At 41.4% G+C, this 21417-nt stretch overlaps 1 protein-coding gene across 1 annotated transcript in view; it reads left to right on the top strand.

Annotated features, from left to right (window-relative positions):
• PTGS1 (prostaglandin-endoperoxide synthase 1) overlaps positions 1-21417 on the top strand; it is a 126330-nt gene that overhangs the window by 78038 nt on the left and 26875 nt on the right. The window contains exons 8-9 of the mRNA XM_088466614.1: positions 10251-10497; positions 16742-17028. Coding sequence (XP_088322740.1) covers positions 10251-10497; positions 16742-17028 — 534 coding nt within the window. The remainder of the gene's footprint in view (positions 1-10250; positions 10498-16741; positions 17029-21417) is intronic.

Below are 21417 nucleotides of genomic sequence, written 5' to 3'. Positions count from 1 at the left end.
TCACCAGATTCACTAAAGTGACACTCTATCCTATTGGAGTAGGCCTTCCTAGCCAATCTAATACCCTTCTTCAATTCAGACCGGGCAGTAGAGTAAGCTAAACAATCCCCTGATTTAAAGGCAAGGTCTCTGGATCGTAGCAAGGAACTCACATTACCGTTCATCCAAGGTTTATCGTTTGGAAAAAAGCGTATAGCCTTCCTAACTGTAACACTTTATATACAGCAATTCAAATACAATAAAACCATGGAAGCTAAGTGGGCCACATTTATATCAGGACCCATCCTAGCTTCCTCTAAAAACAAATCCCACTCAGTACAATCCAAGCAACCTTGTAATTTCAGTAAGGCCCCTTCTGGCCAAACTGTAACATTCTTAATGACTGCCCCAGATCGCCTAATCAAAGGGGAGTATTTTGGTACTAAAAAAATAGAAACGTATTCGGACTGCCCTATATGAGGACACAGAACAGTTTCAAATGCATTTTTAACATTAGTATAAATATGATCTAATATATTAGCCCCACGTGTTGGAAGCTCCACATTCTGAATTAATTTTGGAAAAACCAACTTCAAATTAGCCTGATTAAAATCTCCAGCAACAATAAAAGCACAATCTGGATGCAAAGACAATTGTTTTGAAAAACGTTAAATAAAATATCCAAAGCTAAGGTAACATTATCCTGCGGCGGAATGTATACTGCTGCTAATAAAACCACAGAAAGTTCCCGGGGTAAATAAAAAGGCCTACATTTAAGTAGCATAAATTCTACATCAGCTGTGCACTGCGACTCTATCATGATAGCATTAGTACACCATTTATCATGGACATAAACGCAAAGTCCACTACTCCTTTTTTTCTGGACTCCAAGGTCCTATCAGCCCGGAACAAAGTTCTTTCTGGAAGCTGGAAAGGATAATCCATTGTCCCTCAGCCAGGACTCAGTCAATATTAATAAAGAACAGTTATTAAGAGACTGATTACAGCCTAGTCTAAGTCTAATCTCATCCATTTTATTGTGGAGAGATCTGACATTAGCCAGAAATAAACTAGGGAGAGAGGGGTTAAAAGGGTGAGACCTAAGTCTCACCTGAATGCCAGCTCTCTTACCCATCTTTTGCCTACTCTGCCTGCGAGGGTGTCTCTGGAACAGTCCCTGGTTCCACTGCCACTCCTGCCTCCACCGCCGACCTCCACTCCGTCTCCAGTGTCTCCAGCTCCGCTCCTCCTGGCTGCCCGACTGGTTACCTGTCTCTCCAGAGACAGCGATATTATCACCTCCTTCAGCAGCAGCGCCATCCGAACCTCCACGGCGCCAGCCACCCACCATGGAAGCCTCAGCGCCGGCAGCGTCATCAAGCCTGGCCGTCGAAAGGAAGCCTGACCAGCCATCCGCAGCGGCCTCAGCGACGGCGGCGTCATCAAACCTGGCCGCTGAGAGGAAGGACCCCACCGAACGACCCGCCGCCAAGCCAGTCCACGTGGTTCCCGACTCCCGCAAGCCTTAGTAACGCCAGCCGTGGATAACAGATGCGCCCGGAGCTTTCCTGGGGTCATGCCCAGAACAGAAGGAGGAGCAGCAGCAGCGGCCGGCACCCTCCCCGACCCACAACTGTGAGTACAGCAGCCGCAGCGTATGCACGCGCCGCCATGACAGATGTTACAGTTGGAATACAAGTCCCAGGCAGTCTGCCCCAGCATGCCGGCACTTGTGGAACAACATGCCCAGATATTAAGGGCTCTTTGACACCTGTAGTCTGCCTGTAAAGAAAATATTAAAAGAACCACAATACACACACACACAGTGGCTGTGGTACTATTTTATTAAAAATAAAAAAAAATTACATACTTTATTTTATAGTAAATTTTTTCTCAATTTTAACATACACCATAAAAAATTACAGAAAAGAAAAAATAAACAAATACCTTCATCACACAATGATCATACAATAGCACATCACAATGGAAAGACACTACTACAGACTGTTATTACATTTTAACATAATATCTCTGAATCTAGTGAATCAATTTCCATCAGCTAATCAAAATAATCCCAACAATAATTGCCTTTCCAGATAACATGAAATATATATAAAAAAATCTATTGTATCTTTCAATATAAATACTACTAATTGAAATTAAAACAATAAAACACACAAAAAACAAAAACAGCAAATGCCATTCAAAATTTTCTTAACACAAAAAATTTAAATGTTTTGTTATAAACAAAAAACTAATTCCAAAAAAGAAGAGAAGGAAAGAATCCCTATATGAGTGCACTATTACTTATAATAAAAATAAAATATAACCTTTATTATAATTCTTAAAATACACCCTTGGGTGAACAAACACTGCAAAATACAAAACATACCATATTACATATAACAGAACATATTAAAATATGTGTGCTCAGTCCTATATATTTGTCACATATACACTTAATAGTGTCCCTTTGTGTACCTATTAAATTTATAATGCTCCTAAATTCAATTACATTTTCAGATTTTCTCAAATTATTGGCTGCTTAATAGAGAGCATCAGCAATTCGTTTAACCCACGTGTGTACGTCTCAATTGGAAGATCCAGTTATAATCATGTGTGCTTACAGATCTAATATATCAACCAAATGAATCCCCTTACTAGGGTGTTATATTATAATGTAACACATTATAGACCATTTCTCTGTTTGTAATTGTGTTTCCACAACACCACGTTGATTCCAGAACAGCAACACTGTATCAATCTCAATAGTCTGGTTTAATAGTGGATAACAAACAGATCATTACAGAGTATCCAGCCTGCCAGTAATTCCTCTAATTTACACGTGCCTGTTCCCATTCATCACTAATTAATAGCTTGGTTCATACAGACGGGGTAATAGTATAATATAAAGCGGCACTGCTGACTCTGGCCGCATAGCTCTCTCATTCAGCCGAGTTATCACATAAGGCAGCGCTGCTTGCAGTGGCCGCATATCTTTCTCAGCTGGCTCACTTAATATACACAGCAGCGCTTTGAGTCTGGCCACATGTCTCCTCTCAGCTAGCTTGGTATATCTCCTGCTCTTAGAGTATAAGCTGCACTATTTGCACTGGCTCTGCAGCACCGTGCAAAAGCTACAGCTAGAATTACTATCAATTCAGTGGAGCTTCAATTTCTATCATAATATTCAAATTAGAGGTACAACAGGTATTATTAACATTTAGGACTGGCACAGAGAACGACTAGACACGTGTTTCGCTTGTGCTTTCTCAAAAGGCTGACCAGAGAACCTGTCAAACCTGGCCTTAAATACCAGTATCCACCTATCATCTTATCTCAGTCATGATTGACACATAAATTAGCCAATGGGAAACAAATATACCCTTATTAGCTATTTCAGTGTATATTATCAAGTTATAAAATATTACAAATTGAACCATATATTATAGTCCTCCATATATTACAGTTTCATAAAGATACGTGATATAGTAGATCCTTTAATAATCCCATTCTAAAATAACTAGATAAGAAAAAATAAATATAAATAATGAAAAAAATACCAAAACAGTTATATTCTAAAAAAAGAGAGTGTAATAAATAATGACATCACCAATCTCATAAAAAGCTCTCAAATATATATCTGCATTAGAATACCTACAGTGTTATATCTCAAAAATAGATATAAATGAAAGTATAAATATATATTCATCAGTAATCAAGTGAAAAATGTATATTTAAATCCTTCCATATATAAACAAATCTAGTGGTAAAGTGAAGACAAAATTTCATATAGTGTGTAGAACCATGAAGAAGAGGAAGGTAACCTCATAAATTAAGTGATATCAATATATCCAAATATAAAATAAAAATAAAAAATAAAAATAAGTATATATTAGTATAGATAACATGTACACATGTACATGCATACATACATGATATAATAACAACCTAAACTGTGTAATTTACTTATGAAATAGTATACATAAATACAATAATGTGTTAAGTGCAAGAAAATGAATAAATATAAATAAATTATTCAAAATTTAACATGTGTTAATTAGAGATGAGCGGTTCGGATTCTGTGGAATCCGAACCGCTCCGAACATTGGGGATCCGAGTCCACCCGAACCCTGTTCGGGTGTTCACCGCCTGACTCGGATCCCCGTTCGGGGCCGAACGGCGGCCGCCTGATGTCGGATTCTCACTAGAGAATCCGACATCAGGGCTCCTATTGTGTAGGGCAGAGCGCTGTGATAGCGCTCTGCCCTACACAGACACAAACACACAGCCGCCAGCGGCAGCTGTGTGTTTGTTACAGCAGCCAATGAGAGTCACACAGACTCTCATTGGCTGCTGCACGGAGGGAGCCGGCTGGAGCTCACACATGAGCTCCGTCTTCCGGCTCCCTCCTCAGCGTGTGACAGAGCGGACGGCGCGGGAGCGGGGATACAGGTAAGTTTTTATTTTTTTATTTTTTATTTGTGGAAGGGCCGGGGGCGCTACTGGGGGGGTCTGCTACTGGGGGTGCGGGGAGGCCATACTACTGGGGGGGTCTGCACTACTGGGGGGGTCTGCTACTGGGGGGGCTATACTACTGGGGGGGCCATACTACTGAGGGGCCTGCTACTGGGGGGGCTATACTACTGGGGGGGGTCTGCTACTGGGGGGGCCATACTACTGAGGGGCCTGCTGCTGGGGGGGCCATACTACTGGGGGGGGCATACTACAGGGGGGGCCATACTACAGGGGGGGCCATACTACAGGGGGGGCTACTACTGGGGCAGCCTACTACTGGGGGGGGCCTGCTACTGGGGCAGCCTACTACTGGGGGGGCCATACTACTGGGGGACATACTACTGGGTGGCATGCTAATGGGGGGCATACTACTGAGGGGGCCTGCTAATGGGGGGCATACTACTGGGGGGGCCTGCTAATGGGGGGCATACTACTGGATGGCATGCTAATGGGGGGCATACTACTGGGGGGGCCTGCTAATGGGGGGCATTCTACTGGGGGAACTGCATAGTGGACCCTACTACTAAGGGGACTGCATAGGGGGCACCACTGCTGGGGGCATTGTGTAAGGGACACCGCTACTGTGGGCATTGTGTAAAAGGGGCACTACTGTGGGCATTGTGTAAAAGGGTCACTACTGTGGGCATTGTGTAAAAGGGGCACTACTGTGTGTCGTAACATAAATAAGAGACACTACTTTATGGTGTAATGTGAATCAGGGGCACTATGTGTGGTGTAATGTGAATAAGATTGTGCACTGTGACTCCTAGGGCCGTAGCCCACTATGTAAACAAGTACTGTGATTCTGCTGGCCGTACCCCACTGGGTGGGTGCACTACTTTTCATTTCTGCCACTGCTGTGTGGCAATGTGTCATAGATGTGCTTTATACTGTGGTGTCTGTGTCGTTGTGCCGCTGCTTTGTCGCTTAGTAATAGTAACCAGTCAGCTCACTGCAACCTTTGGCCAATAATGTTGAAAACAATATTATAAGCTGTGATATGGTCTAAATTGACTGGAAATTAATGTTATTGAGGTTAATAATACTCTAGGAAGAAAAAAAAGACCAATTTATGTGATTTTAGCTTTTTTTGTCAATTTTTGTAAAAAAATCCAAATCCAAATCCAAAGCCAGTCACCGCAGTTTGGCAAATCCAAATCCAAAGCCGGACGACGAATTAGAACCAAATCCAAATCCGCAAAAAATGGTCCGGCGCACATCCCTAGTGTTAATATAAACTCATACAAATCGTCTCCATTAATTATCGATTCAATAATAACATAGCTGATCTATATACTATGGGTAAGACCTCTATAAGAACACTGAATAACTAATATTTTCATTCATGCCCTTAGGGTGAATACTATCCATCATGAAGGTCCACTTTGCTTCTTTCCTTAATAATTCACGTACCAAGTAGCCTCCTCTCAACCTAACTGTACCCTCTCAATTGTAAAGATCCTTAGGCCCTTACTATCTCCTGCATGGCATTGTAGAAAATGTCTAGCCACACTGGTGAGGGTTTTCATTCTCTCTTTATCTCTCTTATTTATTTATTTTTATTTATTTATTAACAGTTTCTTATATAGCGCAATATATTCCATTGCACTTTACAACTGGAAACATAAATAGAACAAAACTAGGAAGGCCCTGCTCGTAAGCTTACAATCTATAGGGAAATAGGCATTGATACATAAGGATAGGTGCTATATATTGCATTTTGATCCAACCAGAATGCAGAGTTTCTTGGTGGGCTGCATGATCCAGTCACACAGGAATGTTGGCCAAATATCAGGAGGATGTGAAAGAAAGACAATGTGTGAGGTTATGTGTGGACTACATCCCGTAATTAGATATGGAAGCTATGAAAGTTATGTGGGGGGGTTCTGGAATCTGATAAGTTTGCCTGAAGAGGTGAGTTTTCAGGGAACGCTTGAAGAATTGGAGACAAGAGGAAAGTGTTATTGTGCGTGGCAAGGCATTCCATAGAGTGGGTGCAGCACGAAGAAAGTCCTGTAACCGTGATTGGGAGCAGTAATGCTTGGGGATGAGAGATGCAGATCTTGTGCTGAGCGGAGAGGTTGGGTAGGGAGATATTTTGAGATGAGTGAAGAGATGTATGTTGATGTAGTTTGGTTAATAGTCTTATGTGTAAGTAAAAGTATTTTATATTGAATACGGTAGAAAACCGTCAGCCAATGGAGGAACTGACAGAGCGGTGCAGCAGACGATGAACGTTTGGCAAGGAAGTTAAGCCTCGCAGCTGCATTCATAATGGATTATAATGGCGATAGCCTGTTTTTGGGAAGACCAATAAGGAGACTATTGCAATAGTCAATGCGGGAAATAATGAGTGCATGGATTACAGTTTTAGCAGTGTCTTGTGTGAGATATGGTCGAATTTTGGACATGTTTTTTAGATGTATGTAACATGATTTTTAGACAGATTGAATGTGGGAAACAAAGGACAGTTCAGAGTCAAGTATGACACCTAGGCAGAGAACTTTTGGGGCAGGATGGATTGTTGAGTTATCAACAGAGATCGAGAGATCAGTAACTGTTATTGGCAGGTGGAAATATAATTAATTCTGTTTTAGAAATATTAATTTTCAGGTGGCGAGATGACATCCAAGATGAAATGTCAGAAAGACATTCAGTGACACGGACCAATACAGATGGTGATAAATCTGCGGAGAATAGGTAGATTTGAGTATCATCCGCATACAGATGGTACTGAAATCCAAAAGAGCAGATTAGTTTGCCAAGAGAGGTGGTATAGATTGAGAATAGCAGAGGACCTAAGACAGAGCCTTGCGGTACTCCAACTAATAGAGGTAGCAAAGAGGAGGCAGAATCAGAAAACTGAACAGTAAAAGAGTGATCAGATAGGTAGGAAGAGAACCAAGAAAGAGCTTTGTCTTTAAGACATAGGGATTGTAGTGTTTGTATGAGAAGAGAGTGGTCAACAGTGTCAAAAGCAGCAGAGAAATCTAGAAGAATTAGTAGTGAGTAATGACCTTTAGCCTTGGCAGTGACCAGGTCATTTACTACCTTAGTCAGTGCTGTCTCCATGGAGTGTTGGGATCGAAAGCCAGACTGAAGTGGGTCCAATAAGTTGTGTGAGTTAAGAAAGTGTGTGAGGCAGGTGTAGACAAGTCTTTCAAGTAGCTTGGAAAGGCATGGGAGCTGGGAGATAAAACGGTATTTTGAGAGAGTGTTAGGGTCAGAATTTAGATTTTTTTCAGAATGGGAGTAATCACTCCATGCTTGAACAGTGATGGAAAGATGCCAGTAGAGAGAGAGAGATTACAGATTTTAGTTAGGGTTGGGATGAGCACTGGAGACAGAGCTTTACTGATTTGTGAGGGTATAGGATCTAGAGGAGAGGTAATAGAGTAGGAGGATGAAAAGAGTGTAGATAGTTCATCTTCATTTGTGGGATCACATGAAGAGAATGTGCCAGAGGGTTCAGGTAGGGAATTGGGCAGGTCATTAGCTGAGGAAGAGCATACCATTTCATTTTGGATTTTATCAATCTTGTCCTTGAAATAGGAAGCAAGATCTTGTGCACAGATAGTAGCAGGTGGCTTGGGTAAGGGAGGGGTAAGAAGCAGTTTAAATGTATTAAAAAGTCGCTTGGGGTTAGAGGCTTGAGCAGAGATTAGAGATTGGAAATATGTTTGTTTGGCAGCATCCAGAGCAACTCTTTCGCTCCGGAGCTCACTACAAAAGGGGCGGCTGTCGATGTTGGCTTGCTGGAACTTGTAGTCCACCTGTAAAGAACAATATCATCTATTATTTTACCATTGACCCTGCACCCACCGCCACTAGGAAGGGAGGACCTCATTTTATTTTTGGGGTCCCCACTTTCCGGGGAATTCCAGCCCTGGGTTGACCAGATTGAGCTGGTTAATGTTATGGCAGGGGGACTCCACCCTGTGTGTCTCACTGCTATGACATTATCGCCATGGCTGGTTCATCCTGGTGCTGGTTATTGAAAAATAAGGGGAACCCCACTCTGTTTTTCCCCCTTATTATGCCATGCCAGCCCAGGCTGAGAGGTCCGAGGCTGGTTATGAATTTGGAAGGGGGGATCCCATGCGTGTGGTTTTTTTCAATTTATCCCTTAATTTACTTTTTACAGTAATGAAGCCTGAACAGATCATAGTGATCTGTGCAGTGCTCCTCCCAAACTTAGGCATGTCTATTAGTTGGTTGGGCTTCCCGTCGATTTGCAGCCATTTATAATTTTTCAAACCAACCATTAGTAAACCTGCGGTTCCTATTCTTGTCTATGTAAAAAGAAAAAAAAAATGATTGTGGGTCCATGTTCTAAAGTGTAATTTCAACTTTTTGCCCGTTTTTTCATCTGTTTCACTTGTAGTAAATGGTCGATTTTCAAAACCGATGGAAAATTGACCCAAAAAGCCAAAGTTGACCTTTAGTAAATTTACCCCTAGAAGATTTGTTTTTGCTTAAATCGAGGAAGATTACTTAATTCAGGATAATGTAAGCATATCTCCCCTTAGATTGCTACCTCAGATAATAGAGATTTGTTTGATAAATGTTTGCATAGAAATGTCATTGTATCTTAGGACCATCCTGACAATATTTGAAAGAAGTTAATTCTCCATTAAAGGACAAAGATCATGAAATTGAAATTACAGCTTTATTACAGCCAAAATATATAATTTTTGTTTTAACTTGGTGATTGTTTATTATCTGAAAGAAAACATGAATTTGAGGTTGCAGTAAACTGCTATACGCAGAGCACTGCTTGCTATAGACTGCTGACTAAGCAAGTCAACAGTCATCTTCTAATCACAATTCCATTTTTGCACAATAACCATTTGATTGCGTGATTCTAGGACACCACATTCATTTTAGAGGCCTGAATGGCCAATTGACAGAGGTCCACTTGTGTGGTCAGCTTAACTCAGAAGTTCCCAAACTCCTCCATTTACAGTCCAGGTTTTAAGGATATCCATGCTTGAGCCCAGATGGTTAAATCAAATAGAATGAGGTAATAATTAAGTCACCTGTGCTCAAGCATGGATATCCTTAAATCCTTTAACTGTAATTGTGGAGTTTGGGAACCTCTGGCTAAACTAATTTTAGGTGTGTCTTGCCACAGGCAAAAATCACAGTTGGCTGTCTAATTTGGGGTTCCGTACAAAAGGTCAACAAGGAAGAAGTTAGGGTTAGGCACTTACTGGAGGGTTAGGGTTAGGCATTAGGAGGCACAGATAGGGTTTGGCACTTACTCCAACAGTTAGGGTTAGGCACTAGCAGGGACTGTTAGGGTTAGGCACCAAGGGGAGGGTTAGGGTGAAGATTAAGGTTAGATAAAAATGTGTCAAACATTTCCATTTTGACCTTTTGTACCTGTCGACCTTCGATACTGTCTAACGCTTGTCATTTCGACCTTTTTCCATGTCAAACTTTTGGTGTCAACCAAATTATTGTCGACCTTTTTATTGTCAATCTTTTGTATCACAACCATAATTTGTCTGTTTCTTACTTTTACTGACAAAATTATGACCCATTTACTCGTAATACGACTAAATGTAAATGATCCACAGATGCTATAAACAATATATCTGGATGTGTTTTTATTCCCTGGTTATGTCACCTCTAGTGACTGTAGCAGTGTTTTTGGTAACATTGGTTACATTTTAGCAATGTTTGCATTGGTTTCATGTCTAACATATAGCTAAAACAATACGTTCTTCATGGGTCTGTTTGTACTTCAGATAATAAATGGAGATATGTATCCACCAACAGTGGTCGATGCTCCAGTTCACATGATCTACCCAAGCAGTGTACCCAAGGAAAAGCAGTTTGCTATGGGGCAGGAGGTGTTTGGTCTTCTCCCAGGATTGATGATGTATGCAACTATTTGGCTTCGTGAACATAATCGGGTGTGTGACATTTTAAAAAAGGAGCATCCCACTTGGGGTGATGAACAGATATTTCAAACGACCAGACTTATTCTCATTGGTAAGCAACTACAATTGTTCTGATCTGATCACATACAGTAAGTAACGTTCTTAAACCGAAAAAAAAAGAAACCGGTTTTGAATAAGCATCTTGCAAGTCACATTGTAATAGAAGTTGAATACTGTGACAGAATTTTTATTTGTCATTATATATATTAGAGATGTGCGGGTCCAGATAGAGAGAACCGATAACAACCGAATTTAGGGGTTCCGAGTCAAACCGAGTCAGAGTTCGGAATCACTTTGGGGTACCGCATCGAATCAAGTTGAGTCCTGTTCGGATCTTCCCATGGCTCTGAACTCGGATTTAAAAACTGAACTCGGGTATTGGATTGCATGCTAACAGGTCAAAATTACACAATTTTAGCAGTTTCAACACGAAGATGAATCCGGTTCCAAAACCAAAACACGGGGTTCAGCGCACATCTCTAATATATATATATATATATATATATATATATATATATATATATATATATTTATACACACACATCTGTTAAAGGAAGTATTATCTTAATTTATATAACGCAACTTTGTGTTTAGTGGTCTAGTCTCAAAACCATATTTTAAATAACTGCAGCAGAAATTCCTTAAATATTTGTAGCCGTTATAAACTTAACGACTTGCATATTTTGTTCAATACCCTTACAATGAATTACCGACCACACAGAGTGGAGATCCATTGTGGAGAACAAAACATCTGGAATTACAATGCACAATCAACTTAGGTCCTGCCATTTGGCTCAATATGCACAAGTGTACTTAGAATTTTGCCAAAGGGCATAGATTTGTGGAGCAGGATGGTGGCCTCTGCAACAGTTTCGCACAGGCCAAGGGAAAGAAATGGGGAGGGGAGATGAGGGTGGGTGGAGAGCATTTTATACAGAGCAGTTAGTTTTGTGGAACAGTGCAGAAACAACATTTTGCTTTTTTTAGAGTAAAGCTGGGCATCCACTATACAATTTTCTGTCAGATATCTGTCCAATCTGGCTGGTTGGAATGAAAACCTGGTAATGTATGGGAGCAACTGACAATCGTCCATTTGCTCACAAACACTGTAAAATAGCCAAAAATAGTTATTCAGACAAATTGGTTAAAACACCCAAATTTAACGAAGTTGAACATATTTTTTTTGTCCTTTTTTCAGTGTTTATAACCATATGATTGACTGTCATTTGCTCCCATACAGGGGCGTATCTATAATGGGTGCGGGGAGTTCCACGTCGGCGCGGGGATCCGGCGCTGTCATACAAAGGGAAAATGGCCCCGGCGGCCATTTTCCCGTCGTTTGCGCATGCGCAGTACAGGGAAAATGGCTGCCGTTGCCATTTTCCCGGTGACCTGTGCATTCATTATAGACTCTGGGCACACTCTAGTGCCCAGAGTCTATAACTCCGGGGCTGGCCGCGTACAGCTCAGTGCGCTGCCGGCCGCCGGGCGGAGAGGAGGGGGCCCGTGTCGGAGACTGCACACGGGCCCCCTCCTCTCTAGAAATGCCCCTGCTCCCATACATTATAGATATTAGAAATATCTGGCAGTTTATATGCGGTAAATGATGAACGATATTAACAGCAGCTACAAAGCACTGTAGAGAAAAAAATCCACTCCCTGAATGATATCGTGCAATATCGTTCATCTTTTGCAAAAATCTGTCATGTACATGACAGATATCTTTCAGCACAGCCACCGGAATTTTCAATAGATATCTTTTGTCTTTCATCGTTCAGAAAAACATCTGCTAATGGATAGGCCCCTTTTTTATATCTGTGTGAAGGTTTACATATGTTGACATGCTTTAGCATTACTGAAATATATGTAGTATTGTTATTTTCTATATGGCAAAAAGTTTTTACAATTTATCTTTTTACACTTCCTGCTTTGCCCTCAAATTTCTTTAAACGTGACTCAGAGGTTTCCTGTCCAGGAGAAGAAACAGACATGAGGACATAGTCACATTTTATATATATAACTTTGCACATATACATATATGTGTGTGTGTATATGATGTATGTATATATATATATATATATATATATACACATATTGTAACAGGGTCGGGGAATCGGTACCATCTCCTGGGGTAGATGGCAATGCGCAGCAGCTGAGAGATAACACAAAGTCCATTGGTCATGTGCAACTGACCTCGGCCAGTTTTATTATAAAGCAAAACAAAAAATAACAAAAGTAAACACCTTGCCGTCCAGCACTAACTAAACACAGAAAGTTCCTAGCTCACTAATAAAAAAAGTTTTTAAGAGGCATAGTTCACTTGGTTTCAGCAACATGTTTTCTCTCATAGAGACACCATAAACTCTAATTTCCCCAGGTAGTGTGTCTCCCAAACAATCAGCCTGTCAGCCTTAAAACACACATACACAGCTGTGAGCCCTAATTAGCCTCCTCTGAGGTAAAAAGACCCAAAATCCGGACTGGACCTGATGAATGGAGCCTGCCCTCTCTCTCCATTCATAAACCCCAGGAATCCTTTTCCAGCTTTGTCAAAAAGTCCACAAAGCTGTTAACAACACAGACATTTTCCTGGGGTTTTTAGAACACAGGTTAGGAATCTAGGAGAAATATAGCGACCTTCCAGCACTATACCAGTGACCGTGTCACAATATGTTTAATGGTAGTTTGGAGCCGTTATTCGCCGGGTAGTTAGATGATGTACCCGTCATTGCTGTTTCTCACCTCTCACTTTCCCCCCAACCTCCTATCTCTCTGCCCTATTTCCCTTATCTTTCTCTCTCCCCTCCCATATTTTTCTCTCAACGTCCCCCCCCCCCAATCTCCCTGTCTTCTCTGGGGGAGATGTACCAAGCCTTGGAGAGTGATAAAGTGTAGAGTGATAAAGTACCAACCAATCAACTCCTGTTATTTTTCAGACAACAGCCTGTAAATTGACAGTTAGGAGCTAATTGGTTGGCACTTTATCACTCTCCAAGGCTTAGTACATCACCCCTTCTCTTTTCCTCTGATCTCTCACATTCCCCAATCTTATCTGTCTCTCTTTGCCCCTCCTTTCCCCTATTGCTCTCTCTTTTGCCCGCCCCCATTTCTATATGTAATTGTGTCTATATTATTTTTCGTCTTTTTTATATTCTCTGTATTAGTGTGCCTCAGTGTTGCATTTACATCTTTCTTTTTGCATTTAGTCTGTCCATATTTCTATGCTGGTATACAAAGGTATTTTTATTTTATTTACATCCACCAGTTCAACCTGCTTATTAGCCCTAACCTTTTCTCCAGCAGCTACTGTACAACGCTTCTGCTAATGATCACAAACCAGTTTATCCCTGTAGCTCAGTGAAATGTCTGGACCTGGCAGTGGGGTTGGTTACGGGATACCGGCACTCCGAATCCTGACGCTGACATCCCGACAGGGTTAGAATACCGAATTGTCGGTCAGTATCCTAACCATCCCCCTCCCTCCCCGATGCCTAAACCTAACCTCCCCACCTAGTTCCCAAACCAAGCCTCCCCTCCCCACACCATAAACCTAACCCTCCCTCCTTAGTGCCTAACCCTAACCCCAGTACTTACCGTCGGGATGCCAACGCTGGGTTTCTGACAGGTGTCGGGATTCCGGCGCCGGCATTCTAAGCTCCGACATCCCGACTGTCTCTGTATTGACCGGATCCCTGGCAGTGCGTGTGCCCGGCCGCCTCAGCATCATTTCTGAGCCAGTACGGAGACACAGAGAAAAGACAAATCGCCCACCCCTTAATATGGTAGGGGATGATTTTAATGTGTTTTACCTCTTGTGTTGCCATCCAGTCTAGTAAGAGTAACAGCTCTAGTCTGTTTTATATACTCTCTGGCTGCCAGCATGATTTGATTTTGACATATTTCACTTCTGTTAGCTATTGGCAGCAATTCATACTTCCCAACATATGGGAGTCTAAAATAGAGACCCCTAGCGTGCCGTGGCCTTGTGGAAAGGGGGCGTAGTCTTGTGGCATGCTGTTACCATCACACTGGGGGCATGCCCAATACTCCTGGCGATGCCGGGTTGACCCTAAGCTCTTCCCCATCTGTGTAGATGCTGTGCGCATGGGTATCTGGTCAGATGGTCGACAGTAACCATGTCGACATTTTATAATGTTTTAAATTATATTTATGGTTTTATTTGTTTCCACTAAGCTAACACACCTGCACCAGTTACCAGTGATCGGTGAGCTCCTCAGTGATCTGGTAGTCTGATGGCTTTGCCTCTGCTCTGTGACCCGGTCCTCTGATTGGTACTGTAAACTGAGATGCCGGCCTGGACTTCACAGCATCTCAGTCAGGGCCAGTGCTAGGGTGTTTGGCGTCCCCCCGCAATTTAGAAATTTGGGCCATCCTACAAATATGTCCTCTTGACATGACTCTTTACAATACATTTACCTGGATTTCTTTTTTACTCTTTTTCTCTGCTTTTCTCTCTCTCTCTCGTCTCTTTTATTTCCTTTAACTGGGTTCTTCTTTATTTGCTTCTGCTGCTTTCTTCCCCTGCTTGTTATTCTGTTCCTTCCAGGGTGCGGTGCAGCCAGGGGCAGACTTTCCATAGCCTTGTCTATATGGGAGTCTCCTATTGACAAAGGCTCCCATATAGGGTAATAGACTTATATGAGTCAATTAAATTTGAATAAATTTTAATATGAATAAATATGGGAGCCTCCTGTAAAAATGAGGCTCCCATGTATTTTATTTTTATTATTTTATCTGGACTTAACTATTGTGAAAAGGGTGTAAAAACATAGTTTTACACATTATTTTAGTAAAAATAATATTCATAAATATGCCCCTAAGAGTTATGACTCACTATATTTGAGGCTGTGATGGTTTTCAGAACAAATTCCCACTATTACTAATTAGCTCTTTTATATGAGGAGTAAAGGATTGCTTAGTCATATCCTATTGTGTCACTGACACTTTTATATCATTCCCCTCTCAGCCCCAGAGACACCTTCTATTATCCTCTTCCTAATTGGCCTGGAACAGCGAGGCGCCTGCTTCTGCTCCTGTCATCATGGTATTGCCACCACATTTTATTTCGCTCTGTCACACCCCTCCTCTTCTTCATATTCCTCCTTCATATTCCTCCGATGCTCTTCTCACCACAGCCAGGCCTGCTGGTAATGCCAATCGCTCCTATGTGGCTGCTCCCATTCCCCATGATTGCATAATTATATTGGATTACACAACAGCCAATAGAATGAGATACTTTACTGCTGCATTACATGATGTGGCTACACCATTGGACCACCGTGGTGGCAGAAACCAGGACACCCAATGAAGCCAACCCAGCTTTTCTCTGCTTGATAATTGGTTGGATTAATTTGTTCGTAGTACATTATCAAATACTGTGTGTTGATTAGTGGGAATAAATTTAAATTAAATCCAGTGCAAAATGTGACAAAGCCCATTATAACTAATGTGTATATACTATATATGTATGTATTAATATAAGTACTTGGGAAAGTGGGGACTCCAGCATAAATATTTATCCATATCCCGTAGTAAACCGGAAAAGAACGGCACTCCAAGATCATCAGTTCCAAAAATACAGGTATATTTGCAGAAACAGCAACGTTTTAGACCACAAAGGTATGAGGGATCTATAATCACTATTTCTACTGTGGCTATGTCGATCCCAGGTGCCGCCATGCTGACAAGGTTAACGTGATACTTACACTCTGTTGACTGGATCTGCATTACAACTGTAAAGATGCTACTTTGCATGTTGTTAACCTTATTGGCATTTTGCATTTTGCGGCCTACATCTTCACTGTTGATGTGGTGACTGTCAATCTTGTGACTACATCCCAACAGAGTGGCATAAGTACAATATGCATATACCCTCGTGGCTTTTCCTCTAGAACAGGAAGCCTCTAAGGCATGTGTAATGAAATTTGAGGGCAAAGCCAGAAGTATAAACAGATAAAATTAATTGTAAAAACGTTTTATCATCTCGCTTCTTGGCAAGAATACATATCATTTCAGTAATGTAGAGGCATATCAACATATAGATTTGTCCCGGTTTACAGTTTTGTCATTGTGAAGCCAATCTAGGAGGAACTGACCCAAAGCATCCAAAAATGTACATTGGTTCAACCATACTGTGTACTGGCATAGATATACGTTAAGTTTATTATAGGAACAGAGCAACCAACATTGCAGCAAATTGTGCATTGGAACCAGAGGCTGAAAGGGGCTTTCCATAATTAACATTTTGTATTATATATTTGTTTCTCTGTATGCAGGTGAAACCATAAAGATTGTAATAGAAGACTACGTTCAACATCTCAGTGGATATTTCTTAAAATTGAAATTTGATCCAGAATTACTGTTTGGGGTACAATTTCAGTATCGTAACCGGATCGCTGTTGAGTTCAATCAATTATATCATTGGCATCCACTGATGCCAGACAGCTTTAATATTATGGGAAAAGAATATGACTATAGCAACTTCCTGTACAACTCTTCAATCCTTACAGACTATGGAGTTGAAGATCTAGTGGAATCCTTCACAAAGCAGATTTCGGGAAAGGTAAACCTTTACATTTTACTTTTATTCCATTGTTTTGTGAATACAAGTGCAGCTAATGTTGGTGGTATTGTTTCCATAAAAGTGCTATATCAAAGACTGGAGTCTCTATCATAAGATAGGGTCAGCAGTGACGAAGTGACTTGCGTTACTCTTGGAGGTACTGCAGGAGAATGCACATAGTGAAAAGCACATCACTATAGTGTCTGCATGTGAACTATAGGTGGTACAAGGGAGAGAAATATTTTCCTCTGCAGTTACCAACTTTGTGTCCCCTGATAGCCACTGACAGGCTGCTCACATAGGAGCTGATCAAGAGTTGAACATATGCCCTTTTGTATGTTCATTAAATGGGCACAAGCAAATACGAGAATGCAGAGTTAAATGCATTCTCATTGTATCAATATTTGTAACCAGAGAAGTGGAACAGTGGTGGGAAGGGGCATTCTTACATGATACTGATGATGTTCATCTATAAACCAGTTTTCAACAAGTCTAGTGCTAATTCCACTTCAGGACTTATTTCATAGGCATTAATCAGTGCACTGTGGGCCTGATTTATTACCGATCGCAACTGCGATTTCGCACGCATCTGGCCGATTGTTGTGTTCTGCATATGCATCTCAGTGTGTGTGCGCGAACCAGCCACTGGGACTGCGATCACAGTGACTACGCACACCCATCGCAGAGTGATTGACAGGAAAAATCGTTTGGCGGTGGTGACGGGGGAGTGGTCGGCGAAACGCAGACGTGCCAGTGCGTTTGAATGCTGGCGTGTGCATAAATTGTCCACTGTGATGCCGTACGCAGCTTGAGTACTCATAGCGTGCAATGAAGTTAGCAATTCCTGAGTAAGGTCAGAGCTTGTGTAAGTGTGCGTGAGACTGCGATGATACTCGATAGTACCAATGGTTTTGCAGTCTTGCTAAACATTAGTGATGTGTGTAAGGTAAAGTGGGCATCTTTATATTGTTCTGCGATGGCATAGTGATCACAGTGGATTAGCATATCTTCGCAGTGAGACTATCGCTATTGCATTCGCAGTTGCAATCAGTAGTGAATCAGGCCCTGTGTCAGGTGCCATTGAACAGAATTGCACTATTGTCTTTAGTCTTCCATTTATATGCTCCTATATGTCCTTTAATTTGACATGTCTCATTTGGTATGGTTTTCTTAATAAAAACAGCTTACTTATCCCATCCTTGGTTATTCACTTCTGATATGTCTGTTCCAATAACCTTCAACAAGTCATCTCAGTATAGTAACACATCCACCTTATATTTCTATATCTCATAATTGTCATTATTCAGTTTATTCATTGCTAGTTTAAGCCATTTTCTTTTTTTTTATTTAATTACTCCCTTTGATTTGCAGTGTTCAGTTCCTCATATACTCTATACAGATTCCACTGGAAGATTGCTAGTATTTTTATGTTGTGCTGTGTCTGAGCACAAACCTGTTGTAGGGAAATGATTATCTGTTTAAGCAACAAAAACACATTGATAATCTTTTGGGATAAACCTGCATTCAAATATGCAATGTAGCAGTTTGAGAATTGGTATTAGCAGCATATTTTTATGCAATCTATCAGTCCATGCTGGTGAGGAAACTGGAAGCTGCATGATCTATATGGTTTATTGGACTGCTGAAAATACTATTTTTAAAGTACAGTAATAATATATCAAATATACTTTATTGGAAAGTTGTGAAAATCTGCCTTTCTGAACAATAACTGCATACAGAAATTTATTCTAATGACCTTGTTGCTTAGGGGTCTATTTATAATTGTGGGCTGGATGGCCTTCAATAATTAAGTATGCAACTTGCCTGCAAGTTGCGGCATTGGATACTTAACTACAAGGGCAATTCATAATTGCTCCGGTGCAGGGACAGATTCTCAGAAAAGCAGCTGTCCTCACAATCTCTAACACTGCTACTGAAGCAGCAGTTAAACTTACCACTGTTGATCCAGGCAGCTGTGCATGTGAGTTCATGCATGCTCATAGCCACAGGGTATGCAGTGCAGAGGGGGCCAATTGGATCCCTCATCGCAAACCTGGGCCTCCTTCCCATAAAAATGGTAGATTACTACTGAGAGCTGCTGTGTAGCTGATATAAAGTACACATATTGGGATTGATTCTGATTTGCATGAAAAGTGGATGTAGTTGCAGGCAGCCTTGGTAGCCTTTGCCGTCTTTGCCTTGCAAATGCAACCCTTATGGATTCCAATAGCTAAAATATGCTAATCCCGTCCAAAACTTAGCCAAGCACAGGGTCGTCCACTTCTGCCTTCTCATATCTGTCCAATGATATACAACAGCATAAACCTTGGTAACATCGACGTAGATCGGGCAGCCACGCAGCTTCTAAGTCAAGTCTGACCTGCCTCAAACACTGCAGCTCTCCTGACACACAGAGAGCTCTAATGCTGTGAAGGAGGTCACAATGGCTAAGTTATGTACACCATGAAACAGCGTTCAAAGGGTCTCGACAGGCCTATGTTTGCCTAGTCACCCTTGTTACCTCCCCAAACGCTGGCTACCTGACCTGTCACTCACTTTTGTGAGTGAAACCTCTGTGTGAGCGTGAACACAATACAATCGCTGCACGTGCGCAGTGCGTCATTCATACATTCGCAATGGCACACAATCGCTCGATCTGCATAAATATTGCCATTGTGAATCAGAATCAGGCCTTGAGTCTGTAAATACTGATTGGTCTCTCCAAAGGGTTAATGCAGGAGTTTGTGCATCAGGAAGAGGAAACCAGTGCTACCCACTGATTTTTTTCGCCAGCTGCCGCAACTGTTATCATTAATATCGGCACTTGCAACAGACTCTTGCTACTGTAGGTGCAAGAGATCCACCAGAAACAGGCTTTACTTCCCCGTGCGCAGAATGGCCAGGGCTTTTGATATACATTCACAAAAGTCTCTTGACACTTTCACAAGGTAGGGTGGCTCTGTGTGCTTGCATTGTTGCCGTCCAGGTACAGCCCCAAAATGGCAAATTTCACAGAGACACAGATCTGGCTCATTTTCATATGACTAAGAATAGCATGGAGATAAACAAAAATGTGTACATTTGCATCTGTGCATGTGCTATATGCAAGAACTCGCCATTTGCATCTGTGCACAGAGGCCCATTCAACTCACAATCAAGGCCCATAATGAGGTGTGCACGTCTTTGTAATTAAAAATCAATGACCTTTCCATAGGCCAAAATGTCTAAGGACAAATCTTCAAAAACTTAGTTTAGTTATATCCAACTTTCTTCTTCTATCTAATCCCTCAGGCATTGAGAAACGTTACACCAATATACTGTACATATGCTTAATGGACACTTTTAATAGATACATCTGTAAACTTACTCTACTGCAGCTATCTATTCAGCCAATCATGTGGCAGTAACTGAAATAAACATGGAGACATGGTCAAGTGGTTCAGTTGTTCAGACCAAAGACCATAAAGGTGGAGAAAAATGATCTAAATGATTTTGATAATGGAATGATTGTTGGAGTCAGGCACTGTTGTTCTCCTGAGATACAGGGGCATATGTATTATCAGGTTCGAGACACGATAATTATAATTTCTTAATTTCTTTTTTTTTTGTAAATAGTTTTTTTATTGTAGCGTTGTACAAACAGTTGTACACAATATACATAGTAATAGTAATTGTTACAAATGAAAGTATTCTTTACAAAGAATTGAAAATGAATTAGACAATACAATTGTGATAAACAGTGCCTTGGATAATACAAACTGTAAACTGTAAATCATTGTTCCATATTCTAAAAAAAAAAGAAGTACCTAGATGTTGTGTGATAGCACTAATAATGGTAGATATAACTTGAAGAAAAGAAAAGCAGGAAAAGAGAAAAAAAATTATTCTAAATTCTCTCTCCCAGACCAAGAGACACCAAAGCCCCCACACACCACTCAACCCACAAAGCATAGCAAGTACTGTACCAAGATGTGATTTTCTTTTATGTCTCATGTTCAAAGACAGAGTTGATATATAACTCTCCCACATGAAAAAGTATTTTCTAATCTCTTATTGCCGCAATAAGTGGAGATAAATACCACCAGACAGGGGCGTTTCTAGAGAGGAGGGGGCCCGTGTGCAGTCTCTGAAACGGGCCCCCTCCTCTCTGCCCGACGGCAGGCAGCACACTGAGATGTGCGCGGCCAGTGCCGGAGTTATAGACTCTGGGCACTAGAGTGTGCCCAGAGTCTATAATTAATGCATAGGTCACCGGGAAAATGGCCACGGTGGCCATTTTCCCTGAACTGCACATGCGCAAACAGCGGGTAAAAGCGGCCATTTTCCAGTTGTTTTATAGCACCGGACCCCCGCGCCGATGTGGGACTCCGGAGAGGTAAGTAATATTAT

Source organism: Taudactylus pleione, unplaced genomic scaffold (genome assembly GCF_031769625.1).
Source record: "Taudactylus pleione unplaced genomic scaffold, aTauple2 ptg000009l, whole genome shotgun sequence".
Lineage (NCBI taxonomy): Eukaryota > Metazoa > Chordata > Amphibia > Anura > Myobatrachidae > Taudactylus > Taudactylus pleione.
This window is presented reverse-complemented; position numbering and strand designations above follow the sequence as displayed.